At 43.3% G+C, this 27,816-nt stretch overlaps 1 protein-coding gene across 8 annotated transcripts in view; it reads right to left on the bottom strand.

Moving 5' to 3' along the window:
* The window catches only part of DERL1 (derlin 1), a 124,874-nt gene that overhangs the window by 93,434 nt on the left and 3,624 nt on the right, over nucleotides 1-27,816 (bottom strand). For 5 of the 8 annotated variants that reach the window (XM_067711373.1, XM_067711374.1, XM_067711375.1 and 2 more), the window contains exons 2-7: nucleotides 21,315-21,426; nucleotides 17,844-17,908; nucleotides 16,748-16,774; nucleotides 16,109-16,204; nucleotides 13,979-14,031; nucleotides 12,382-12,492 (exon numbers count right to left, since the gene is read on the bottom strand). In XM_067711373.1, coding sequence (XP_067567474.1) covers nucleotides 12,382-12,492; nucleotides 13,979-14,031; nucleotides 16,109-16,204; nucleotides 16,748-16,774; nucleotides 17,844-17,908; nucleotides 21,315-21,426 — 464 coding nt within the window. Of the gene's footprint in view, nucleotides 1-296; nucleotides 2,174-6,705; nucleotides 8,956-12,381; nucleotides 12,493-13,978; nucleotides 14,032-16,108; nucleotides 16,205-16,747; nucleotides 16,775-17,843; nucleotides 17,909-21,314; nucleotides 21,427-27,816 lie in introns of those variants that run through there. The other 3 variants (XM_067711381.1, XM_067711380.1, XM_067711376.1) reach the window with 3 other exon arrangements.

Genomic DNA, 27,816 nt, shown 5'->3' with positions numbered 1-27,816 from the left:
GTTAAAGCTTTCTCAGGAAGCAAAGAGATGCATTCAGGTGACCTTAGCTGGTGGGACACTCGTGGTCAAACTTTCTGCCTTAGACAGTGCTTGACTGGTTCACCTGAAGGGATGAAATATGATTTCCAAGACATCTTGCTAGGTCAGGGATTCTGAGAGCGTTCCAGGTGTGAAAGGCAGAAAGAGGCACACTGCATTTAAGAAATTCAGAGAAGACAGTTGGCAGTTCACTACAGCACTTTATAGGAGGTGTATGCATTTCCGAGGGCTGCTGTAACGAATCACCACAAACTTGATAGTGTAAAACAACAGAGCTTTATTTTCTCACAGTTCAGGAGGCCAGAAATCCAAAATCAAGGTGTCAGCGGGACCACACTCACTCCAAAATCTGTAAGGATTCTGTGCCTTGCCTCTTCCAGCTTCTGGGAGCTTCAGGTGTTCCTTGGCTTTTGGCCACATCACGCCCATCTCTGCCTGTCTTCACATCACCTTCTCCTCTGTGTGTCTGTGTCTTCTCTTCTTTGTCTGTTAAATATCCCCTGTGTGTCTCTTATTGGACACTTGTCATGGGATTCAGGGTTCATCCAGATAATCCAGGATGATCGCCTCATCAAGACCCTTAATTACATCTGCAAAGACCCTTTTTCCAAATAAGGTCACATTCACAGGGTCTGGAAATTAGTCTATGGACATATCTTTTGGGGGCCACCATTCAATGCACTACAGGGTGCGTATCAGAACTTGGGGAGTTTGTACGTAATGAAATGATCTTAAATTTTTAGCAGCAGAATTCCCCTGCTTCACTGACCAAGAGTCTTACTTTTTATCTACTGAATAACTTTGGTAAGCCTTTCTGAGGTGAGTAGGTCTGATTAACTGCAAGGCTTTTATTTTGCTGAGTAAAGCGTTTTGGAGGCAGAGCTAAACTGACCAAGGAATTAGAGGGGACTGGAAAAGCCACATGAGGAGAGGATGAAGAGAAAGGCAGGGAGCCAGTTGATAGCTGAAGGGAATTTAGGTTATGAAATGGATTCACTCCTTCAACGAATATTTATGTCAAGAAGCCTGGGGCTTCCCTGGTGGCGCAGTGGTTAAGAATCTGCCTGCCAGTGCAGGGGACACGGGTTCGAGCCCTGGTCCGGGAAGATCCCACATGCCGCGGAGCAACTAAGCCCATGCGCCACACTACTGAGCCTGTGCTCTAGAGCCCCCAAGCCACAACTACTGAGCCCGAGTGCCTAGAGCCCGTGCTCCACAACAAGAGAAGCCACCGCAATGAGAAGCCTGCACACCACAACGAAGGGTAGCCCCCGCTCGCCGCAAGTAGAGAAAACCCGCATGCAGCAACGAAGACCCAATGCAGCCAAAAATAAATCAGTAAATAAATAAATTTTAAAAAAAGAAAAGAAGCTATGCATGCCAATCTTTGCGCTAGGTACTGGGGATGTGGTGGTGAACAGACCGACACAGTCCCTGCTCTCAAGAATGTGGGGAGTCGCTTTCCCTAGATGTTCCATGCCTATCCCCCCAAAAATCTTCAGCAAAATCTACACTGCTTATGCTCTGTAGACGAGCTGGAGACAGGAGATGGGAGGAGATACTGAAGCAATAATATGGATAATATGAACGGCAAGTGTTTTCCTCTTTATATAGAATTGGGCAATCACTGTTGAGTTAAGAACAATAATTTACAGGAGGTATTACAGAATCACAGGATTGGACAGGAAGAAGCCGGGAAAAGATACTTTATCTAGAGACTGATTAGGGAATTCTGGGGGTAGTTAACTTAGAAATGCCTGTTTGTTTTCATCAGGCCTCTTACCTATTCCTTCCTGGTCATTTAGCTACATTACACACATTAATAAAATAACACTATTTTCTATACAATGGAATACCTAATTCATCCTAGGTTCCATTTTGACTGATATTAGTAATTTATGTAATTTACTTTTTGATTTGAAGTCCTTTAATGGCTTCATATTGCATTTAGTGTGAAAAAACACAAACTCCTTTCCACTTAAATTTTATGAATTTTATATTTACCTTTGTTAGCTCAGTATGATATCAACAAACAAGCAAGAACTTACATTCAAGCAGAATTGGGTGGATCTGAATCCTGGCTCCATCATACCCTGGACAGATAATTTAACTTCTTAGGACCCCATTTCTTCATCTGTGCAATGGTTTAAATAATAACTTTCAAAATGAGTAATTGTAAGGTTTAAATGATCTAGTGAATAGAAAGCATTTTGAATACTGTTCTCATCCAGGGCACCCGCCTTCTTCCTGAGGGAAAGCCAGACGCTCCTCCAGGAGGTCACACGTGTGGTTTACACGCACCAGTGGGCCAGCCAGGGCTTTTCAGGCATCCGGCACCCTCTTCCCCCTTATGATGCAACAGCGCTTTGCTTTGCTTTTGGAAAATTACCTCTCCCCTCTTAACAGGGAGACTTAAGGCCAAAGTGAGGTCACTAAGACCCAGGAGTTCAATCGTAAAGGGAGAGATGCAAGCACAGAATAAAGGGTGGAGCTGATTTAGGTAAGATCGGTTCCTGGTCCCTGGATCCCTGATACACTCTCCGTGTCAGGCTTCTCAGCAGATCCTTGGAATCTCTGAGATAAGTCTATACCCTTCCGATAAATTCCCTTTTGCTTAAGTTAACCAGAGTCCTTTTTGGGTACCTGAAATCAAAGAACCCTAACTGATGGAAAGGATCATGAAAAGTCCCAGTCCCTCCTCTCCCCGCAAGGGGGCAACCTCCAGGGGACAAGGGCCTGGTTATGGGGACAGATGCATCTTATATCCTAAGCACCAGGTTTACAACTTCTGTATCAGGACAGTTTCCATCAAAACCCAAAGTCTCCCTTAAGCTAACAGTGATTGCCCATCGTTAACAAGGATACTCGCTCTATCAGTGCCAGCCCTCAGGAAAAGGCCAACACACTGACTGAGGAGAGAGGGGGATCAAGTTCATCTGGGTCAGGCTGAGGCTTCAAATGACACATCGCGCTTAGTAAACACTTCCTAAGTGATCCTGCAGGCTTGCACCTGAATTCAATTCCGCACTCCCTGGGGGTCTCTCTGGCCCCGACGCCATGGCAGGGGTTTCTCCTTCTCGCTAAATGCATACGCATTTGTACAGGCCACAGAAGTCCTCGAGGGACAGAAAGCTAAATTTATACCTTCGATTAATCTTCCCAAATGTTTCCGCCTGCCTTCGGTCTATACTGAGCCTCCTTTTGCCCAAATCACCCCAAGTACCCACACCCATTAGCAGGCAATTACACAACTGCAAACAAAAGCTATTAACTGCCGTTTTAAAAAGTTTCTCAACTTTGAATCCATTCTTCCCAGTATCTCCAACCTCTTCCAATATCCTCTTTCAGGAGGCTTGATTCCCCTGTACGACAACCTCCCCACACCCCCCAACCCATTAAGGCTCCTAGGAGGCCAGGCCATTCGCTCTCTCCCTAAATAGACCAAATTCCTACGCAACCTCTTACCCGGTCCAAATTTTAGTTCAGTGCCTCGAACACAGAAGCACCTGTCTGCGGCAGGCACCGTGCTATGGACTGGGAACACAGCCTTGAATCAGGTGCAGTCACTGCCCCCAAGATGCTAACAGACCACAGGAGAGAGACATTAAAAAAATGATTATAGACGGATGAGTCTCATCAGAGCAGGGTGCCAGTGGACCCTATGGGGAGACATTCTACCTCGCCTACAACCCTAGATAGGCCTCTCCTTGAGGAAATGATGTAAAAGACGGGGAGACCTGAAGGAGGGGGACAGGGTGGACGACAGGAGTCAAGAGAATTGTTTCTCTTTCACTTGGGGCCTTCTGGAAAGCTGTCCCCAACTCAGGAAGAGGTTATGTTCGAAAAGTTTATTTTCCCATTCATGGATTTAGAGCTCATAATAATAAAACTTTATTTTTCCACAGAAATACACTTAGAAATAGTGGCTAGGTTTCCAGGCTGGTCCACTGGCACCCAATTATCTATAGTGTGCTGCACCATATATAGCATTTTTTAACCAAACTCGTTTCTATGGGAAACTTATGCTGAGTCCTGATGTCCTGTGCTCCCAAGCCCCCCTTTTCCTCACTAACTCCCAGCAGTTCCCTCACAGAGGTCTCTCCAATCCAGCCCCCAGCCCCCAATCCCACGGCCTCGGTTCAGGCCAACCTCATACCGACCCACGGCCTTGTGTCTGCGCCGCAGCAACAAACTCAAAGCTCAGTCACCTGATCTTCAGCTGCCCCTCTCAGCCCTCTCCCCGCCTCCCAATGCTTCAGCCAGTCACTTTTTAAGGAACAAATGTGAAAATCTTTCAATGGTTCCCACTGCTCATTCGTTCTCCTTCTCAGCCTGGAATTTCCCATCGATTTTTCAAGACCTAACCCCTCTATCCAATACAACTTTTTACTTATTTCTACTCTAGCAGCTTATCAAGTTGTATTATAATTTGTGCTCACCTATTCAACAAATACGTGAGTACCTACTACCGGCCAAGCTGTGTGCCTTCGTGGAGAGAACACGCTGTGAAGACAGAGATTAGGTTCTATTTGCATCTGCCCAGGCACCACTCAGCAGACACTGTATTACACTAGATTATATTATTTATTAATATCATATTAATATATGTTTTTTTCTTCCCAGGCTACAAGGCAATTCCCCCCCAGGGATGATAGCAATTTATACCTTCAACTAATGTTTCCCAACATGTTGGCCTGCCTTCAGCCTGGCAAGAAAAGAATCTTTTTCGTCACTTAATGCCAGATTCTCAACGTTGGCTTCCTCAACTGCAGCAGCAGAGGTCTTAACTTAGAGTTGAGTTCATATCTTATCTTTGGTAACTTCTAGCCGCTTGCTCTTAAATGACTTAATCTCTCAAGTTTCCTTATTTGGGAAATGGGGATAATACTACTTACTTCACAAGCGGGTTTAAACATTGATTCCCAAACCCAGCTGAATATCAGAATCACTGGGAACTTGAAAAAGATGCAGAATGAAAACGAAACAAGAAATCTGCATTTTTCAAAAGCCCCAAGTGATTCGCACGTATAGCCAGATTGGAAACCAGAGATTGGAGGCTTAAATTATTCGTGAAGTACCTGTCACATTAACGCTCAATACCCAGGTGAGGGGACTTCCCTGGTGGTCCAGTGGGTAAGACTCTGTGCTCCCAATGCAGGGGGCCCGGGCCATCCCTGGTCGGGGAACTAGATCCCACATGCATGCCACAACTAAAGAGTTTACATGCCGCAACTAAGAGTTCGCATGCTGCAACTAAAAATCCTGCACACCACAACGAAGATCCTACATGTGCTGCAACGAAGACCTGGTGCAGCCAAAATAAATCAACAAATATGTAAAAAGAAAAAAGAAAGGGGAGAGATTAATTTAAAAAAAAAAAAAACAATACCCAGGTGTGCTGTAGAAAATGGGATTCTACCCTAAGGAACAGTGGTGGGAAAATAGGAGGAGCACGGGGAAGCGTTCTGGGCATAAACCGTACATGGAAGGAATTACATGACATGATATTCCCCTCAATTCCAATTAGAATCACCAGAGCCACTCTGGAAAGCAAGCAAACTGCCAGGAGACACATATTCTCTCAGCCCAGCCTTTCAAGATACTAACGGTGAGAAGTCCAAGCAGACAGGGGTGAATTTTTCCAAAGGTTAAGGTTTGTTAAGTGAATGTTGAAAATTTCAAAGGGGCCGGGACCTCAGAAAGAGTTGGCAACAGATGCAGCTGTTGGCATCTGCAGCATCACCTATTACATCCGTGTTCTTCAAAAGGCAGCTTAGAACACAGTGATACTGGCAATGTGCTATCCTCCAAAACAAGCAGGACTGTTCCTATTTTCTCGGTGTTTCTCCAGCACCAGAATAGGGGTGCACAGCCCTGTTCCTTCCCATCACCCAACTTGTGATGAAGGAAGAGAGCCTGCCTAAGGCCGGGGCTAGACTTGGATGGTTCAGGAGTGTCACTGCACCTGCCTTTCACAGTCCATGGATCCTTAGAAAGAAAATACAGAAAGGGGATTAAACTAATTCTGTCCAGTTCCAAGACTCAGACCCATGGGTGGAGGTGACAAAAATGCTATACAGCATACTACAATCAGATATAACCCCTAACCCAATGTTCTGAAGCATCCTGCTTCCTTATAATGAAAACCTAAAAATCCTGCTTCCAAGAATTAATCCTACAGGTATTTTCCAACACGTGAACAGAAGGAGGTACAAAAATGTTTGCTGGGACTTCCCTGGTGGCGCAGTGGTTAAGAATCCGCCTGCCAATGCAGGGGACACGGGTTCGAGCCCTGGTCAGGGAAGATCCCACATGCCACGGAGCGTCTAAGCCCATGCGCCACAACTACTGAGCCTGCGCTCTACAGCCCGTGAGCCACAACTATTGAGCCCGCATGCTGCAACTACTGAAGCCCACGCACCTAGAGCTTGTGCTCCACAACAAGAGAAGTCCCGCTCACCACAACTAGAGAAAGCCTGCGCGCAGCAACAAAGACCCAACGCAGCCAAAAAAAAATTAAAAAAAAAAAAGTTTGCTGTGCGGCTATAATAGCAACACACACTGGACACTCCGCAATGCCCACCAAGAGATGACTAGCTACATAAATTACGTCATATCTAAAAGAGTCAGCAGAGTAGGGATACAGAAACTTAAGACATACAACCATGAAGCTGTACATTTTAATTTACAATTCTTACCAATAAAAAGGATTAGTTACAAAACGGGTATTTCTCTATACAAAATTAGGATTTATTTTCTTTCACAAAGAGAATCTGCTGTCATGTCTTGCCTTGCCAAATCAAATCTCAAATAGCTTGCTTAGCTAAAGTTATTCCCCAAAGATAGGTAATCCAGACAAAATTAATAAAAATTATCAGCTTCTTAAATGTGTTTAAGAGGAAGAATTTAATGAACATTTTGCCTTGAACTGAAGAATTCTAAGGAATACTTGTAACCTTCAGAAAGACTACTGCTCTCAGGCAGTTGAGCTGCTGTGACAGCGTGTAGGAGACTAGCTCACTTACCGTGAGAATCTTCTTACACATACAATGAGTCTCCACTCCTGCACAGTGAGTGCAAGTATGACGTAACAGGAAGAAGGGTTTCTAAAATTTTACAAGTAAATTTTATTCTGGCCACAGGTCAACAGCAAACATATGACAGTTAGGGTTCAGATTCTCCCCGCCGCCTATTTTACCATATAAATTAAATATGAAGAGGTACACTCGAACAAACTTCATGAAAAACGAGGAGCGGATTTCAAATCCCCACTTCCTAGAATAACACACGTCACTGCTTCAGAGCGGGGCGAAGAGTCATACTCTTAGCACACAGTGTCTCCTGCACAGAACCGCTGGTCAAAATGTTCAAAGCCTTCTCTAGTTGACTCAAAGTATGGCAGCCACTCAGCACTGCTCCTAGCAGTTTGCTTTCAGAATAAAAATATAAAATAAGAACGTGTGTGAAACGTCGCAGCCTTCAAAAAGCTATCCGGTGACAAGCCTAGCTCTGATGGAAAAAGCCCACCTGTAAAGAAAGGAGCTGTGGGTGAAGATGGTCTGATGTACCTTCATGACTCGAAATAAAAAAGCTCCTCAAACACAGATGATTCTAAAGCCATTACACCCAAAATCACGTGATTCACTTAGATGTGCTTACAACAGCTTCTAAATAAGATCTACATACAGAGGAGCTGCACCCTCCTCACAAGTAACTGAAGCATATGGCCATGGGGGTGGGGGATGGGGGCTTGGTTTAAAAAAAAAGACAACTTAAAGAGGGTTTAAGGTTCTCCCTCCACTCTACTCAATAAACATACACCCAGAAGGAGAAGGAAGTCAAATCAATCAATGCCCAAGCACCTCTCAAAGAGAGCTTCTCCCTGTGGCCAATGTGCTTTGGAACTTTCTAGCACAATACAAATCCACTACTCTGGGTACACACAGAGCCAGTATGCCCTACACGAGATGCATTGGGATTATGCCCACGGTTAAACACAGCCCCTGTGTAAGATGCAACTCCACTAGGGTTTTGATCACTTAGGATAAAAAATGCCTAGCAAGGACCTTCAGGCCTCATTAATACCGATCTGTGGTCCTCACTGACTCAGCGGTGCTTTTTTTATCAGAACAGCTGAAGAGGTGGCAAACGGTGGCAACTGATATCAGGCCACGACTATCCCAAAAGCTGAGGAAGCTCTTCATCTGCTGTCCGCCTTCTGCACTACGGTTACGGTTCTGCCACCATAAAACGCTGGGAACAAGGCCTCTGTGGCCAAGCCTTGGCAAAAGCCAACAAATAAAGCGAACTTGTCAGAGGCAGGACCAATTCATGGGCAATCTCCTCTAGCTGGGAGTGTGAGGCTGGGGAAGGAGGAGGCAGGCGTGGGTGCGAGAAAGAGCTAAGAGCCCCCGGGACAGGGGTCTGGTGACCCAACGCCGGATACCCAGCTTGGTGCCAGCAGAGTGGGACCTGCCGAAACCCATGATTCAGATGGAAAAGGAAGAGAAGACACCAAAAACTAAGGTCAGTTCCGAAATCTGCCCAGTTGATATTTGTTCTTCTTAGCAGTAAGGACTTGAATGAGAATCACGAAACTCGAGGAACATGTATTTTTTCTTCAGGATTTAAAAAACTGTTGTCTTGTACTGAAAGACTACATTCAGTGTGGGTCAGGTCCAACAGCGTTAGGTAGAACTCGGTGGTAAAGGTCACCCGGCACTGGGAGGAAACGTCATCTGAGTGGAGGGCTGGTGGGCAGGCCAGAGGCCACTCCGTCACTGGTCCCCGAGCCTAAAGCCCTGTCCCCAGTTGTGTCTCCCGCCTCCGCCGTTCTGGTCGGCGGCTCGCCTCATGCTAGCGGGGGGCACACCAAACCCTGACACCCCTCCTCTCCTGCTGGGCAGCCAGCGGTACCTAGAGCAGAGGGGGGAAGAAACAAAAGGAGAGAAAAGCACAGTCACTTCTCCACGCAGTTGTCCATCCCATCTCCCTTCCTGGGGTTCCCACGGCATCTGTCACATTGAATTACGTTCGTCTGTGGCCACGGAGAGGCTGAGGACAATGTCTTATTGCACTTTGCCTTTTCAGCACTTAGCTCAATGCCCTGACCACAGAAGTCACTCACTTTTTATGTTTTCTTTTTAATTTACTAAGCTTTCGCACTAACTTCACACTCTAACTTTTTTTTTCCCTGATTATAAAAGCAATTCGTGCAGGAACAGTATGGAAACAAAAATATTACACCCACGAGCCCAACAACCAGAAAGAACCATCTATATAGCATTTTAGTTTATGTAACTATGGCTCTAACTGGCTCAAAGGATACAAAATAAATTCAGTTCCAAAGGACAAATCTGCAGCCAGCGTGTTTGAGCACCGCCCGGCATCACCACGATGCTGCTGGGTTCTTCGGCGTCCATCAAGGGACAGCAGGGAAGACAGCTTTCTGTCCTGGAATTTGGGTGTGTTTTAAAGTTGATTCATAGTTTGCCCTCCAACTGCAATCTTTCTCTCATAGATGGTGGGAAAGCTGAGGCCCGAAAAGGTTAGCTGACTTCTCACCTTACAAATTAATAAATTAAGTCCCAGAACCGCTAAGAAAATGTAAACCCAGGACTCTATGTTCACAATAGTTTTTCTAACTACTTCCCTTCCTTGACTATTAGTAAACTGAGAATGTATTTTAACCTATTCCACTAATCAGATCCTGATGATTCAATTTCTGTCTTGAAGGCAGAGACCATGATCTGATACCTCTTTTTAAACCCCTCATGGCACCAAGAGCAAACCACGAGGGGTGACTTGCCCACATCAGGAAGCCTGCAGAGTTCAACCTTATCATAAAGCATCTCCCTTACACCAGGTGCTGCATGTTTATAAGTGCCTCTCATCTTCACGACTGCCCTATGAGGTTGGCCCTACTATTACCCCATTTTATAGATGGGAAAACTGAGGCAGAATTGAGCAAAGCTCTTCTAAAGTGACAGACAGGATTCAAACCCAGGCAGCCTGACTCTGGAGCTCGTGCCCCACACCACTTCCTACACCTCACACTTCCGCAGGACACACAGCATGAGATTAAGGTGACAACAGTTAGTGACCGGAGTCCTCATGTGTTTACATCAACCCAGTTAGTTGCACGCTCCCTCCCCAAAGACAATTAAACCCCTTGTAAACAGAAAAATAACTGTGCACAGAAGAGGATCTGTCTACTTTTCTAAGTGGAATGCAAAATAGTGATACGACTTAGAATTCTATAACTCGCATCCTCCCTTTTAAACAAATACAGTTTTATCATTACATCAACATGTATTTCCAAGCGCTGGTTTCCCAACATTCATGACGTTCTGGCACAATAACATTCCTCCAAAGTATGTAATAAATTGGAAGACTTAAAAAAGGCAACACCAAGGCTGTCTTGCTTTGCTTCTTACTCTGAGACAATATGGAAGCCATCGCCACTGCTTAAACAGATAGTGAAATTAAATGCAAGTAATTAGTATAAAAAGATACCCAATTATACATAATCAACAAAGATTTATGGTAATTTCAAAGCAGTTACTGCTTTTGCAAGGAGCTACATTTTGTCATCTGATCTTTATGCAAAATTTAACAGAAGGGCTTCCACCAACAGGGAAAGCTCAAGTGGAAGGCAGGCTCCAGTGGGATGTCGATTTTGCCACTAGAATCCCATACACGTTGTTGCCCACAATTGAGAAATCTCTCCAAGCCATTAAGTCAGAATATGGCTGTTTAAAGTAAAATAGTTCTTGGCTGCCCCGCAAAGCAACAAATTTTTTTTTTTTAATGATGCATCTGCCATCTGACTTGATAAACCTAGATCAAAAATCCAAACCTGCTGTTACTGCGTCCTTTGATAATTAGAAAGCAGACTGGTCATTTGGTTTTTTTTTAGCCTGAAGGCAACTCAAGGCTCACACGAGAAACAAGTTTCTTCTTATGCTCTTAACGAAAAAAACAGAACAAAACAAAACAGGGCTTCCCTGGTGGCGCAGTGGTTGAGAGTCCGCCTGCTGATGCAGGGGACACGGGTTCGTGCCCCGGTCCGGGAAGATCCCACATGCCGCGGAGCGGCTGGGCCCGTGAGCCATGGCCGTTGAGCCTGCGCGTCCAGAGCCTGTGCTCCGCAACGGGAGAGGCCACAACAGTGAGAGGCCCACATACCGCAAAAAAAAAAAAATACAACAATAGTGTACTTCTCTGTTTGTATACTGTATTTCACCATAAAAAACCTTCCTCTAACCTATAAAAGTAGAGGGAAGGGGTGCCTACTCAAGTTTACTGCCCTCATTGACCCCCTGGAAGAATGACAAACTGGAAAACATTAAAACGAGCAAGATGTGAAAAGGGTTTTTTGCTTTTTTTTTTTTTTTTTTTAAGCTTCTAAGTGCTATTATTGCATACACCCGACTGGAGATTAAGCGTGATTGTCAGGCCGGCTGTGACACCCAGATGGTGATTTCACTTGTCCCATCTTCGACAGCCTTTTGCTTCACTGACAGAATGGTCACACTACTTGAACGCTTAAGTGTGTCAGCATCTCTGGGGGCTCATCAGAATCCCGCCCCCCGCCCCAACTTCAGGAGCAAGGCTGAGAGCTTGTATTTGCTGAGCATCCGCTACTGTGCTGCTAACGGTAAAGCCCACCTCCTGCAGACCCGTGAGACAGGGCCTCCCCGCAACACACAGACTCGCAAACTAGAGCTCGGGGGATTTACTAAGTCACTTTCACAATATATGAACTGGTAGACGACGGGAATGGGATTCCAACCCAAGTCTGTCTCGAAACCAAAGCTGTGCCCCTGGCCTCCTCACTTTAGTAAACTCTGCAAACAGAGAAAGAACACGCACATCCTCCCAGGGGGCGTGACTATACAAGCCTCCCATCTCTCATTTTAACGCTGAAAAGTCCTTTAAACATTCTGGTCTATAATATTGAATATAAAGATGTTTTAAACTGCTAACCAATGAGACTACTTACCCTCTTACCCCTTCCTCAGGCAAAATCTTAGGTAAAACTGATAACCCTGTCACCCTGGCCCCCTGCTGCACACACCGGATGCACACAGGCGTGCCGCCCGCTCTGCAGGGCCCACGGCTCCCCGGGACGCCTGAATCTAGGCTCAGCGGCCCCTGGCTACGAGGGCTCCAGGAGAAGACCAGGCCTTGGCTTGGAGTGACCTGGGCAAGTCCCTGGTTGGCTCACATTGCTCCATCAGACTGAGAGGGAAACCTCACCCCTCACAGAGTTTTTATCAGGATGCTGACAAACACGGACAATAAGATGATTATCAAACGAGAGGGGGAAGAAACACTTACAAAAACTGAGGCGTGGATAGAAAATTCCTTCCTCCCAAGTCCATTGGGTATCTGAACATGAGGAAGAAATAAAGATGTCCAACAAGATTTCCAATTAGCTCATTGATGACCCTGCAAACAGAGAGCCAAATGAGTTTAAAGACATTCAAGCAGTGAAGTGAGACACAGCAAGTTTTAGCTAATAGCAGAGGGAAGAGATCCTTCGTGGCAGCCTGCTTCTGGTCGCTGGGAGTCTGTGACAGCTCGACAGTCAGCCCTTTTATAAAGTCTGAGAGGCACACGCATTCTGAATGAGAAGCAAATCCGTCCTGCTGGACCAATGGGGCCTGTGCTCTTCAAGGCCAGCTGCCCCTCTGACATCTCTTTCAAGCCCCTGCCCATCCTCAACATGTTGTTTTTGCTACTTCCTGCCTCAGGAGTTGGGGCAAGCCGCAAAGCAAGCTTTTGAACGCTTTCAGTCACGAATACCATATTTGCAAAACGTGGGTAAAACTGAAGGCTGGCAAGAGAGAAGCATGGGAGTAAGGAAAGGAGGGATGAAAAACGTCCACTCCCTCGTTCCTGGAACCATGGATCACGTCTCCCTCACCTCTTGGGTCCCTGACTGTAAGACATCACAGAGATCACTCTGGAAAGCTGACCTTCACCTTGTAATCCTAAAATAAACACTGCCCTTCTTCAATCTTCCCATGGCTAACACACAGGCCACTTCAAGGTTTTACAGATCAATTCTTACTGTTACATATCCTTCTCCGCCTCCGCCTGCAACATGATTCCTCTTAGGGACAAATCACCGTCTACAACTGCTCCCAGATTCTGCCCTTCTGGGCGGCAGGGCAGTTTTACCAAGCCCCAGACTTGCTCTACTCTAAACAGAATCTGTTTACTCGATTCATTCCCTTCTCCCTGTGGATATGCAGCAGAAGTTAGGACCATATAGAGCAAAGAGGTCATCGCATTAAGAACTAGCACTAGCAAAATCCGTTTAAAAATGTTAAAAATATTTTGTGGTGTAAGAAACAGGAGTTCTTAGAATAACTGCATCTTGAAATCCTCCTTCCAAAATTCTGACTGGATGCATTCAAGATTTTCCTAAGTCTCAGGTCTAATTCCAGACTAGAAATTTGACCCTGTTTGGCCCAAACTTCTATACTATTAAACCACTGACAAAACTTCCCATCTGAGAATCTGTGCATTTCTGTGACTGGTGAGCAGTTTCCAAGGCATTCTGGAAATGCCTTAAGAATTAAAAAAACAGGAATTTTACACACAGAGTTGGCTTGGATAAAATTAGGTCTGTATTTGCTCAATCTGGACAGTGAATCCAGAAATAAATATTTATTCAAAAACACATATATGGAAGCATACTATAACAACAAACAACAACAATAATAAAAAACCATTCAGTGCTAAATGTGCTTAAAGCCCTGCAATTTTAATCAATTACATCCAAATGAAATTGTTTCAAAAGTATAAGGTACCAAGGTATCAACGTTGAGATTCTTTGAAGTGTTATAAAGATTAGAGAAGGAGGATAAAGAATAATGGAAGTCTTCCAAGGGTTAGTTTGCAATTAAATAAATCTAATATCACTTACGAGCCTCCGATGATATAGTTGAATCCAAGGATAACCCAAGGTAAATAACAGGCCTAGGAAAGAATACACACAAACATGAATACACCTACAGAGGATACAGCTGCTAGGGGGCTGAAATGGGGAAGGTTCTATTGAGAAGGGCTTTTATAACACACCACTGTAAAGCAATTATACTCCAATAAAAATGTTTAAAAAATAAATAAATAAATCCTTTGGAAAGTCACTGCAAAAGCTCCTTTTAACAATCTAGCATCATTCCTACTGTTTCAAGCCTTCTTATTTATTTATTTATTTATGGCTGCGTTGGGTCTTTGTACTTTGTCTAGTTGCGGCAAGCGGAGGCCACTCTTCGCAGCGGTGTGAGGGCTTCTTTTGCTACGGAGCATGGGCTCTAGGCACATGGGCTTCAGTAGTTGTGGCATGCAGGCTCAGTAGTTCTGGCTCGCAGGCTCTAGAGCGCAGGCTCAGTAGTTGTGGCGCACGGGCTTAGTTGCTCCGCAGCAATGTGGGATCTTCCCGGACCAGGGTTCAAACCCATGCCCCTGCACTGGCAGGCAGACTCCCAACCACTGCGCCACCAGAGAGGTTCCTAGCATCATACTTATTCAGATATTAGCAATTGGAGACAGAGTACTTTGCCCATAGTTTTCAGATCCTATACATACCCTGCTGAATTATAACAAATAGCTTTAGAAAGAAGATGAGTGTCTGGGACTTCCCTGGTGGCACAGTGGTTAAGACTCCGGCTCCCAATGCAGGGGGCCCAGGTTTGACCGCTGGTCGGGGAACTAGATCCCACATGCATGCCACAACTAAGAAGCCCACATGCCGCAACTAAGGAGCCCACCTGCTGCAACTAAGACCTGGTGCAAGCAAATAAATAAATAAATACCAAAAAAAAAGAAAGCAGATGAGTGTCCTATGGATGCTAATAAAAACATGGTCCATAATAGAGTCACATTAAGACTCCTGCCAGCAAATTGTTACCAATCAGCTATAAAACACCCCATCTTTTTAGGTTCTCCTTTTACATATTTCACAAAATTACTTTGAATCTTTATCACATTACACATTGATCTCTTGAACTAACACTCTCCCAAGTAAGACAGCTCTCCAGATGAATTCAACATTTGAGCCCCTGTAAAAAAAAAAAATTAGCAAACAGAACCCTCCATTAAGTAGGGTTGGGAGACCAGAAGGGGGAGCTCTCACGCCCTGTTTCAACAGCAGAGCCCAAGAGGAAGAAGACAGACTTCTTTCCCTGCAAGGACTCAGCCAATGAAAAGCTTTGTTTACCACACCTCTTGACTTCCTTTTCCTCTTTATAGAAAAGCGCTCTCCTTCCCTTTGCATGTAGGGACTTGCTCGTGGCTCACCATGGTTGCAGACCCCGAAATGCAGTTCTCCACTGATCCCAAGTAAACCCATCTTTGCTGCAGAAGTATCTGGCAGCCTATTTACTTGAGGTCAACACCCCTTACCAGTTTCAAGACACCATACTAAGAGCTAAGGGCGTTGCAAAAAACATCGCAAACTGGTAAAGAAAGGGTTACACATCAATAGCTTGAAGGCAGAATGCAGTGACTACTATAAGAACACAGCAGAAGCCCAAAGGCAAGACCAATTCCAGGGAGGAGAGGCAGGAAATATGTTTAGTCCCCCACTCAAATTAAGAATGGGCAGAATTTACATGAGAAAGAAAATAAAAAAGATGTTACAGGTGGAAAGCTGTGAGAGAAGGCACAAAGGGAAGTGTTGGGGCGGGGGAGACCAATCTGTTTCAGCTTAAGTGTAAAATACATAACAGGCAATGATAAGAACAGACTGAAAGAGCGGGTTCCACATGAGTGTCCTTCCTCCCCTCCCCCTACCACACACACATACATGAGATCACTCAGGACACATGCCTAAAGGGCCTGAGCTCCAGAGGGAGTGAGAAGTAATAGTCAGCAAAGGCCTCAGGGTTGGCTAAAGAAACCCAGGACTGAGGAGGGGAGAAGGGGCTTGCCTACGGTTTACTGCTCTGTAGTGACCTCTTCTGCACGTGTCAGAAAGTACATCTCTGGGCTGAAGAGAGGGATTTCTGCAAAGACAAATGAAAAGGAAATTTTCCCAGCTAGGTTAGAGTACCTTAAATCGTGTTCCAAACCAAAATGATACAATCATGTCTCTGTTCAGCTGGGCCCAGACATAAAGTACTGACATGATCAGAGGAATCATCAGCAACTGCAAAAGAAACGAACACGTAAAGGCTCCAGATGCACTTAAAACAGAGGCTTAGCGTAAACCTACCTTTTTTTGCTTTTTAACCTCTCCCCTCCAAATAAATTCTCCCATGGTTATTCAAAAAGCAGAAGGAAATTCAACTCATCAGAATTACTTAATCATGCAATGCATGCTTTAAAATCCTCTAATAAAATACAACACAATTATATTATTTGGGATGGATTCAGAAATATCAGGGTCAAGCTCTGTTACTTGGAAAAAGTATGCAATAAAGCTTTACTTACCATGTATTCTCCATTTTTAAAAAATACATATCCACACACATGCACAGAAAACACTGGATAAACCATCGTTTTCAACGTTCATACATTAATACAGAAGCCAGAAATGAGCAAGGACAGTAATGATTTAGGTAACTCACATAAGAGCTTCAAAATACCATATAATTAACCACGCAGTTAATGCAATTTAAACTTCTGTCAAAGGTCATTAACAGTAAGTCTGAAACACATGAAAGGCCAAATAGTTTCAAGGGACACTTACCTGCATATCCATTGCTAAGCCAGTAATCTTGGTTTGTAAAGTTAAAGATCAGACACAAATAAAGCATTCTACACCTAATAAAAGTTCATTTCATTCCAGTTTTCTGAAGGAAAACACTTTTCTATAGTTCAGGTTGCTTAAAACACCCCGGAACACAAAGGTATCTAATAATCTTCACTGTGAACACGCTATTAAACTATCCGATGACAAGGAAATAGTAGAAATTAACTGCTTTGGCACATGACTCAGTTTGGTTGCCTGTGTCCTCCGCGCCCTGCCACTGTATTTTAGCAGCTCTCCTTCAATTAGGAGATGGAGGGGCATGTGAAACATGCCTCTGAAACAAATAATGCGTCTGTTCACATTCAGGGCTCCACAGCACAGGTGAAGTCCAAAACAATCTTTTTATCTTCCCTTAAAGGAGGGAAAGGGCATCCAGAGTGCCACAATTTTCTGGCTCTTGGCCAGGTTTCAATGGACACTAAACCCCAAAGCCATTCTGAGCTCACCAACTGTGCACAGGACTTGAGCCACCAAGCCCCTTCTGCTGCTCTCACTATCTGTAAAGGTCCCCGGCCGGAAGACTGCTGACAGCTGTGGTTGACACACAGCAAGCAGAGAGGCATGCTGTGTCCTTTCCCAGAGCCAGGCACTTACAGAGGGACCGAATTACCATTTAGGACCTCGAGACAAAGACAGCACTAAAGTCAGAAAGGATGCTGGTTGTAAATTAATTTTCTGATAAGGACCACAGCTTTCAAAAGCTATCTCATGGCACGGAATCTCTCTGAGCTGCAGTCAACAAGCTGCCACACACCAGAACACAGAGAACTGGGAACAAGAAGAGGGAACAGTAATAAAACTCAACCAAATGTGGAAAAACCCCACAAAGGCAATGGTAGGGGAATGCATCACTCCACGGCTATGTGATTTACTACTGCTTTTGACAAGAACTTTCATGATTCTTAACTATTAACTATAGTAAACAAAGATGCAAATACTATCATTTAAAATATTATGCAGATTACTGCCCATTTCCCCAAACCTGAAAAAAAACCTGGTTATTTCTGGCCCAAAATGACAGACGGAAGGATACCACGATGCAAATCCAGTTGAAGAGGAGCATGAATAAATAGTCTGCTGGCCTCCCATCAAAAGCTCCTGGAAACAAAAATAAGCCAAATGTCATGGTTCAGAATTTCGGAACAAAGAGACTTCTATGTTGAGAAATACTTCAAAAAATTGTAAAGAAAACACAAAATGAGAATATTTTAAAACCACTCCTTGGAAGTAAAAGAAAATTTTAATATATAAAACCGTGTCCACAATTAAGCCCTAAAGTAAAGTTGCCCGGGTGTCAAGGCTAATAATCTGTGTTCCCCTAACTGAATTCCAGTCCGTAAAATGCTCTGCTCAACTAGCACGAGCCAAAAGAAACCCAAAGGGAGGACAGTCAGGTCCACAGCTACTGAGACCCCATCCGCTGAAGCCCCTCACAGCCTGCTGGCCTTTCCTTCATGGCTCTCATCATGAGACGGAGACCTATTCGTGATTACCTGGTTAATCCCTTCTCCCTCCACTAGACCATAAGCTCCGTCAGGGGAGGAACCATGTCCGTTCTGCCTACCACTGCGGCTCCTCCACACAACTAGGCTGGGAAGCACTTACTGTTGTTATGACTGGAGACACGCGCACACGTACGCGCACACACACACGCACGTGCGCACACACACGCACGTGCACACACACACGCACGCGCACTACCGCACAGTCCGGCACTGGGCTCACCAAGAGGATTCGGTCTCCGTCTTCCAGGACCTCACATTCTAGCAAAGGAAAACAATGGTGGGGGATAGGGGGCAGCCACACCTTTCCATGGCCCTGACTCTTCCTACCATATCTGTGAGGGACAAAGGAAAGACCTACACCCTCTTTTGGCAGATGAGGAAGTACAGTTACATGACCAAAGTCACATGGCTTTTAGAAGCAGAGTGAAGTCTAACTACTAGTTGAGTGTTCTTTCTGCTGCGCCACATACTGGGCTTTGTCTTATTACTGGGCAGAACAATCAACATTGGCCCAGCTCTCCCTTCTAAGGATGATCCTCTTGCCTCCAGCTGCAAGACTAGGAGAGGTGCAGAGAAAAGAACAAATGACTGTAAGTTCCCTCTATCTCAAACGGTTACCTCCCCCCCCTCCACACCCCATCACAATTACATGATATATATAGCCCATTTAAAAAAAAATAATCCTGGGCTTCCCTTGTGGCGCAGTGGTCGAGAGTCCCCCTGCCGAGGCAGGGGATGCGGGTTCGTGCCCCGGTCCGGGAAGGTCCCACATGCCGCGGAGCGGCTGGGCCCGTAAGCCATGGCCGCTGAGCCTGCGCGTCCGGAGCCCGTGCTCCGCAACGGGAGAGGCCACAACAGTGAGAGGCCCGCGTACCGCAAAAAAAAAAAAAAAAAAAAAAAAGACTGGCTATGGGATAACTGTTAAAGATGAGTGATGATTAAAAGGGGCTCATACTGACACATGCTACAACATGATGAACCTCAAAAATATTATGCTAAGTGAAAGAAGCCAGTCACAGAAGGACACATAAAATGTCCGAAATGGGCAAATCCATACACAAAGTAGATGAGTGGTTGCCAGAGGCTGGGAGGAGGGGGAGGGATGGAGACCGCTGGCTTGGATTTTTTGGGGGGTGATGAAAATGTCTGGAATTAGTGGTGATGGCTGCACAACTTTGTGAAGATACTAAAGACCACTGGGTTGTACACTTTAAAATGGTTAAAATGAGGAACTTTATGTTAGGTGAGTTTTCTCTAAATGAAAAGGAAAAAAAATAAAGAGGTTCATTAACCTTTCTCTCTACTTTTGTATATGTTTGAAAATGCCCCATAATACAATTTTTAACAAGTGGTCACGGATCATCCACATTTAATCTAGAGTTTACTACTGATATAAAAAAAAATTCCTCCCACAGCTTAACCCTCAATGAAATCATATCAGAGGGGTAGAATGCTAAGCAAGTTGGCAAGGGAGAATGAATATCATATACTCTGGTAGATTTAAGGATCCAATCCCTGATAATGGCGGTCAGAGTCCTGGTTGTCAGTTTCACCTCAGCCAAGTCACTTTACTTGCTTGAATCTCCTGTTCTTCCTTTATAAAACTAAGGGAATGGGCTAGGTCCCTTCCAGAAGTAATAGTCTATTACCCAAAACTTTGTATTAACACGGTGATTTCCCTCTTCTTAAAAAGCACCTAACAGCAAATGCCAATTTAAGGAAAAATGATATTTGACACCGAATGTCCAACCTTCTATATCCCTGCAGTTGTGAGACTGATTCACAATTCTCAAGCATATGAGCACTGACTTAGATTTAAGGGTAGCTCAGAATTTTCTAACCTGAGCTAACAGCCATCAGGTTTCTAGTCTCTGAAGTCAGACCACATTTTCAAAATCATTTAGGCTTTGCCAAATTATATTTTGACAGAGCAGTCTATCGAGTTATTGCTTCTCAGTATAAGTAACTCAGAAAAGCACATAAGGTATTGTAGAAAATAAATAACAATTCAGTAAGAAAGTTTTAAGAAAAGAATTTTATAGCTTATCCATATAGGTAGTCATATCTGAAAAACTACCATGCTATTAAAATCCTGGCTATATATTTTTTAAAACTTGAGTGCTTCATATTGAGTATAAATGCTCTAACACAGTGAATAATAATTAAAAAAAAAAAAAAGAGGGACTCCCCTGGTGGCGCAGTGGTTAAGAATCCGCCTGCTAATGCAGGGGACACAAGTTCGATCCCTCATCCAGGAAGACCCCACATGCCACAGAGCAACTAAGCCTGTGCACCACAACCACTGAGTCTGTGCTCTAGAGCCCACGAGACACAACTACTGAGCCTGTGTGCCACAACTACTGAGGCCCGCGCACCTAGAGCCCATGCTCCGCAACAAGAGAAGCCGCTACAATGAGAAGCCCACACACCTCAACAAAGAGTAGCCCCCGCTCACCGCAACTAGAGAAAGCCCACGCGCAGCAACGAAGACCCAACGCAAACAAAACTAAATAAATAAATAAATTTATTTATTAAAAAAAAATTTTTTTTAACTTGCATGTTTCAATTACAGAGACTAAGTCTAGGCTTTTACTTGCATAAAGTAGTGTTTTTCAACCCCAATTTAGGAGATATATACACTTCAGCCCAACTGTGCTTTAAAAAACAGGGACTGCTGTGTGACAAATGAGGGAGACGTCACATGAAGTGAGAGGCACACACAGGAGATGGACAAGATGTGTAAACCTCTGCTCTTGTATTTTTGTCACCTATAAAGTGGTGACACTGCTGCTTACATCTCATGATGACGCTGTGAGGATTAAAACACGAATACTCTAAGCGCCTGTAGACTCCTGGCACAGTCACTACTTACTGCGCATTTACAGCATTACGTCGTTTCTTTATATACGCCATCTGCCCTCAAAATTCCTCCAGTAAGTAAATACATGGATTAGTAAATCAGACAGAAACAATACTTAAAACAACCACAGATAACATACCTGTTTCGAGTCGTGTAGAGTACTGATATAAGAAATACAAATTGACCAAATAAAGAAATCCAGTTCCTGGACCCACAGGGAAATAAAAGGTGGCAGTAATCGGCCTCCAAATCTGTCCAGATCAAAATAAACACGGCTGTTAGTTTCTCTAAGCTGGGTGTTTTTTTTTTCTTTTTCTTTTAACTAAACAAAATTAACCCTTGAAAAACATTCTCCTCAGTGATGACAGCTACCAAATGGACATCACCAATATAATTCAAGAAAACTGAAGAAAAGTTCATATTAGCTACAATGACTTCAATGTGCAAGTCAATGGAATGAGATGGCATCATAAAATAAACAATAAATATTTCTAAACAAGTTGAAAAAAATCAATACTAAAGACATATATGGTTAATCTTTACTGGGATCAGGCTTATAGTTATGCCTATCAAAAACGAATTACAGTATAACTGAATCACTTTGCTGTAACACCTGAAACATTGTAAATCAACTACAGTGGGAAAAAAAAAAGAAAAAGAAAAAAGATTTATAAAGATAATTTCCAACAGTATAGTAATTATCTCTATTTAGGAAAAGAATACACTGGGATGACAAACCTTGTCAAAATAATGTCATATTCAAAAGATAGACGTAAAACAGGAACTTTCCATTCAAATCAATGTGCTATTTAGGCAATATGGATACATAACTTAAAAATATTCCCTTCCCCCCAAAAAACTACAGACGGTCTACAGTGAGAAGTAAGCCTCCCTCCTGACCCTCAGTCTCCCAGCTCCTTTTCCAGCAAGAACGGATCCATTTATTGTACTTCTTTCGAGAAACAATCATTTCTATTACTATTATTCCTCCCTTTTCACCCTAACTTACCTTGCACTGTTCTATACCTTGTTTCACTCCCTTGAAAAAATATTTTTATAGGCTTCATAATATTCCTTCTGTGTGGATGTCCAAACTTCACTGAAACTATTACAATGCTACAATGAATATCCTCTTTATACATGTACATATAGGATAAATTCCTGTGAGTCAACCTGCTAGATCAAACATTTGCATTTAATTTCAGCAGATATTGCCAACTGCCTACAAAAATGTTTAACCAATTTATACTTCCTCCTAAAATGGAGATTAATGTCTGTCTTCTCTCCACAGCTTCAACATTTAGTGTATTTCAGTCACCAATCATGTTTCTAAAGCTTTAGCATTTTCTTTCTTCATTTTTATACTCAATTTGCATTTCTTTACACATTATGGAAATTGCCCTTTCTCATTGTTGCAATTATTTTCTGGTCTGTCATTAGTCTTATGCTTTTGTGGTATTTTTGCCATATAAAATGAAATGTAAAAGTTTAATTTTTATATAGGCAAATGTATCCATCATGTATCACGTTTACAAGTACTTCTCCCCTCCAAGAATACAACAGTGCTCCCAGTTGTACTGTGGTTTATGTAAGAAGTGAGAAAGAGAGTCAACTTATTTTTCTAGACGGTCACTAGTTTTCCCAATACTATTTACAGAGTGACCCATCTTCTCTCCAATGATTTGAAAAACTACTTTCATCATATATTGATTCCCTTTTATAGGAAAGTCTACTTCTAGACTATTCTGTTTGGAATCGAATGCCAATACCAATACCAAGCTATTTTAATTTCTAGTTTTATAATGTATTTTCTTACCTGGCAAAGTTATAAAATTAAATAATCCCCCTCCTGTTTTTCTTCCACATATGTCACAATCTTCTTGGCTAGTCTCCATATTACTTTTCTAAATGAACGAGAACCAACACCTTTCTTATTTCACTGTGATAAAGACAGTGTCCAGCCAGAAAGTCTTTCATACCTTTCTATTGAGCTTTCGATTTCTATCTTTTTTATACTCAACCACCAAAGCTGAATTATCTAATTGTTTATGATATTTGAAAACTCAGCCTCTTGCACTTTCCAAGTATACAACTCTATCTGTAAATAAAATTTTGTATCTTCTTCTTGCCTAATTTACTGGCTAACACCTCCAGAATCACGTTAAGTTATAGAGGTTGAAGAAGATGGCCTTCCCAGACTTGGAAATGCCAACATAATGCTGGCTTTTGTCTTGAGAGCTGTGTCTTATCGCATGAGTGTGAAAGATACGGTCCCTACATCAAGGAGGTCTCGATAATGGGGAGTCTGTCCAAAGAAGCAGCGTAGGGACAGGAAGGGGAACTTGTGGTCTTGGAAAAATGAGTACAAAGTCCCAAAGAACTGCAAGAGCACAATAATGAATGGGTATTGCTCACGATTTGGGTGTGGCTAGAATGGAGGGCATTAGCTGTGGGGCTGGCCAGGCACAGCTGACAAGTCAGGTTCTCCAAGTACAGAACTGTAACCCTCAGAGCTTAACTCCCTGTGGAGGAGAATGCACTTCACATATCCCAAAAGTCACTTCCAACAACCTTGAACTAAACCAGTAAAACAAAATAGGTTAAAATTCATTTTGGTTTATTCACAATTTTATCTCAGAAACAGTTGAGTCTGATGGAAAGAGCACCGGAAAGGATTTGAGAAGACAGAGACTTCAGTAGGGGCTTACAAGTCAGCAGTCCTGAGTCTCAATTTCCATTTGTAAAAGAGGAGTGGTATACTAATACTTGCTCCATTTTGGTTAATGGTTTAAAAAAAAAAATAGTGTACTATTATGCTCATTTACATGTCCTAACTCAGGGGGTAGATTGTATAGATGAGGAAGCAGAATGAGAAAAGGCCAAATAATAGCCAGTAAGTGGCTGAGCTAGAATTTTGTCCCAGACAGCCTGACTCCAGAGTTTATAATACTAATAAGCCCCTATTTCTACAATGCCTCTCACAAGTGACATCATTACTATGAGATATAATTAAAATCAGTAAAAACTTCTGGTACCACTATACTACTTGTATAATCCTGAAATGAACAGAGCGTAAGCTCACAAATTCACTCTCCCCGCTTTAAGAAAAAGCATTGGGGGTAAAAGACCAGAAGCAAGCAAGCTGTGGCCTTGGCTCGGGGCCTTGGAAGAGTCTGGACCTGTGAGTTTGCATCTTCATCTACCCAGTAACATCTGTCCTTTGACTCCCGCCTTCCTCATCTCACAGATTTTGTAAAAGGTTGGAATTAAGAAAGCAGATTAAGAAGGTGCTTTGTAAAAAAAATTTGTGTGGGCATACAATTATTACAATCTTTTAGGAGACACGTGCTGACCTGGTTTTTACAAATTCACATTTTAAACTCCCCCCGGATTCCTCTCAGTTACTCCAGGCCTGATTTTGGAAAAGAAACCTCAGGGGTTTTTTCTGACTACATTTTTCACTAACACTTGATGCCATGATGCTATTTTTAGCCACTGTGTGCACCTGTGCTTTGGAAATCAGTGTCTGTCAAAATACCGCACACTTCTTTTCCCAGTTCATTATGCTTACCCTTGAGGTACACTTGCTCTCACTGATCTAAGGGACTTAGTATTATTTTTACATCACTTTAAAATTATAATCTGAAAACACCAGGAGATAGCTCATCTCTTCAGAGGGACACAGTGTAATATATTTCTGAAATCCCCCTTGTAGGTAACCAACTAAATCCCCTCCTCTCCTCTGATATGTAGATAGTTACGATAAGGAAATGGCTTTACTTTCAGGGCTGGGAGTGGTGAAGGCAACTTTCGAGCCTAGAAAGCCTGCACTGACCCGTAAGAAGCAGCCAGGGGCAGTGCAAAGAGCCTGGGACTTGCAGGCAAGCATCTCACTTTAACCCCACAGCAATCCCAAGGCCGGAAGCATAATCACCCACCTTTTCACGAGGAAAGCTGGGCCCTCATTAGAGTTGAGGTAACCCTCCCAGAGTTCCTCACTGAGCAAGAGCAAAAAGCCCACGTGCTCCCCGGCGTAGAGACCTTCAAAGAAACATCAGACACTGCTCGTCGTCAGCTGCTAGTCCGACAACTTCTGTTGAGTGTTTAGTTCAACCATCCTTCAACAAAAGTCTCCCAAACAATGTGCTACTGAAATCATTACAAACGCCACCCAGAGTCTAGGGCAGGTTTTTTTAACTATCAAAAACAAAGATTTTTCTGCAACAATACAGACTGGTTGATTTGGAGTTAAAGAAAGTCTGCCTGGGTCATCAAGCAAGTAAGAATGAAGAGAACCCATGTGCCAAACGCTGATGTTAGCAAACTCTGGCTTTTCTCTCTCTTTTTTTTTTTTTTGGCAGGAGGTGGCGGTGTGGGGGAGAGGAGCCGGGGGTGGGGCTGGGGGGACACTAGACAGGCAAGAAAATCAAATGAAAGGCACTCAGTCTCAACTGAGGACGTTAAACCAGCTATTAGGAGCCATCAATTCTACTCCTAGGTACGTATGCATACCTATGTTCACCAAGACGTGTTCCAGAATGTTCACAGCAGCACTACTCATTCTAGCCAAAACTAGAACTACCCAAAAAGCCCGTTACCAGCAGAAAGGGTAAATAAATGGTGGTCTGTTCACACAAGGGAACAATATAAGGATGAGCAATCTATAACCACAGGCAACAATGTGGGTGACTCTCAAACTGTTGAAAAGAGGCTAGACACAAAAAAATACATATTGTATAATTTCATTTATAGAACAGTAAGAAAACTGGAAAAAACCATCTATGGTATTAAAAGTCAAGACAGTAGTTACCCTTGCAGTGGGTAGTGACCAGAAGGGAGCAGCAGGAAGGTTTGGGGGATGCTGGCTGTGTCTCGATCTGGTGGCTGGTTATATACTGATGTTCAATTTTTGAAAATTCAACAAGCTATAAATATATAATACATACACTTTCCTGCTTGAATACTGCAACTCAACAAAAAGTTTAAAAATGAAGCTATGAGCTCACCCTTAGCTACAGACCACAGCAGAACTGTCTTATGTGGACAGGATTGCAAAGGAAAGATTTTAAAGCTGTACATACCAGAACACTTGCCATAAAGTTCTAAATCCAAACCCTGAGGCTACTTCTATGCTCAGCCCACAGACCAAGTTCATTCCCCTTCCGGTTACGGGTCTATATGACTCTCTTTCCCAACACACTCAGATGAGTCTGCTAGGGCTGCTGTCATCAGGCTAAATGTGAGAACATGAGCAAAAGCTTGGCAAATAAATATCAGCACCAGGCCTGGTCACAGACTCGGTTGGCGCTATTTCTTTTTGTTCCCGGAAACAAATTAGAGAAATTGAGAGTACATATCTTCCCATTTCTAGTCAGGACGCCTTTAGTGGGACAAAAAGAAGGATAATAATCCAGCAATTATGTTTTAATTTCGATTACAAATTAAAATTAGAATATTACTGCCCAAGGAGAGAAGGCAGCCATGGCAGGAATTATTATTGACTAAGTAAAAACAGGCACTATTTTTTTAATAGATTATCTACCAGATTATTTACTGGGCACCTTACACTTTTTATGTTTTTATATAATAGAGGCATGAAGTGGGTAACATTTCTCCTCAATTTGAAGACACTCATTTTCGTGTTCCTGAAATTCGGACGTGCCTTACCGTCAATATATTCATTTAATGTAATCTGTACTCTCCTCCCCTTCCAAAAAATTGTATTAAATTAAAGGAGCATCTTATAACCAATGGAGTTACAACACAGTTAACTCTTAGAACAGAGTTAATATGGTATTAAATTCTCCCCACTTTTAGGGGGGGAAATTGAGGCTCAGAAAGGATAAACAGCTTGCCTGAGGGCTTACAGCTTGCAAGGGGGCTAAGCCAGGCCTGGAGACCACGACTCAACCACTTGAAATCCCACAGTCTTTCTACTCTAATAGAAAAGGAACAATAATTTGCTACGACTGGTTTGAAAGAAATCACCCTCAAGAATGTTTCGTTAAACACTTAACTATGTGTTTGGGTAGACAGGATGCAAAAGAGTGAAACAAGAGCGCTTAGAACTATCTTGAACTCACCAAAATAGAAACTGAAACTGCAGCTGTCTATCAACTGGGGTAACGCTGACCTCGGGATGTTTATGGGGGTTAAGTGAGGTATCACATGGAGAAGCCCAACACAGATGTAAGGCAGTGATGTTATTTTGTCCAAAGAAACGAAATCTCCCGTGTGGGCAGCCCTGGGAGACATAATCTCAGAAACCACGAGGGCAGCAGCAAAGTGCAGCCTCTCTTCTCGTTAATCAGGGACCAATATGGAGGCATTTCACCACTGTGTACTATCTGATCAATGAGTCTTAAATGTAAGAGATGAGGAACTTTAGGCAATAGTGGAGTGAGTCTTAACATACACCTACGCCTTTCCACTTACCCAAACTAAGGAAATAACATTTTAAACTTTAGAGTTCCAAACCAACAAGCTACTCAGAGGAAACCCACAGATAAGGAGGAAAAGTAACTTTTGTCACTTCCAGCATGAATCCACAATTCTAAATTGATCACTTCCAAGTTGTCCAAAGATGCACCTTTTAAGGAAAAGAGGAGCCTCTAGCAGAAAGCACACCACAGGCTGTGTGT

The sequence above is a fragment of the Pseudorca crassidens genome, chromosome 17 (genome assembly GCF_039906515.1).
Source record: "Pseudorca crassidens isolate mPseCra1 chromosome 17, mPseCra1.hap1, whole genome shotgun sequence".
NCBI classification, from domain to species: Eukaryota; Metazoa; Chordata; class Mammalia; order Artiodactyla; family Delphinidae; genus Pseudorca; species Pseudorca crassidens.
The sequence above is the reverse complement of the archived record's forward strand: the minus strand, read 5'-3'. Positions and strand labels throughout refer to the sequence as shown.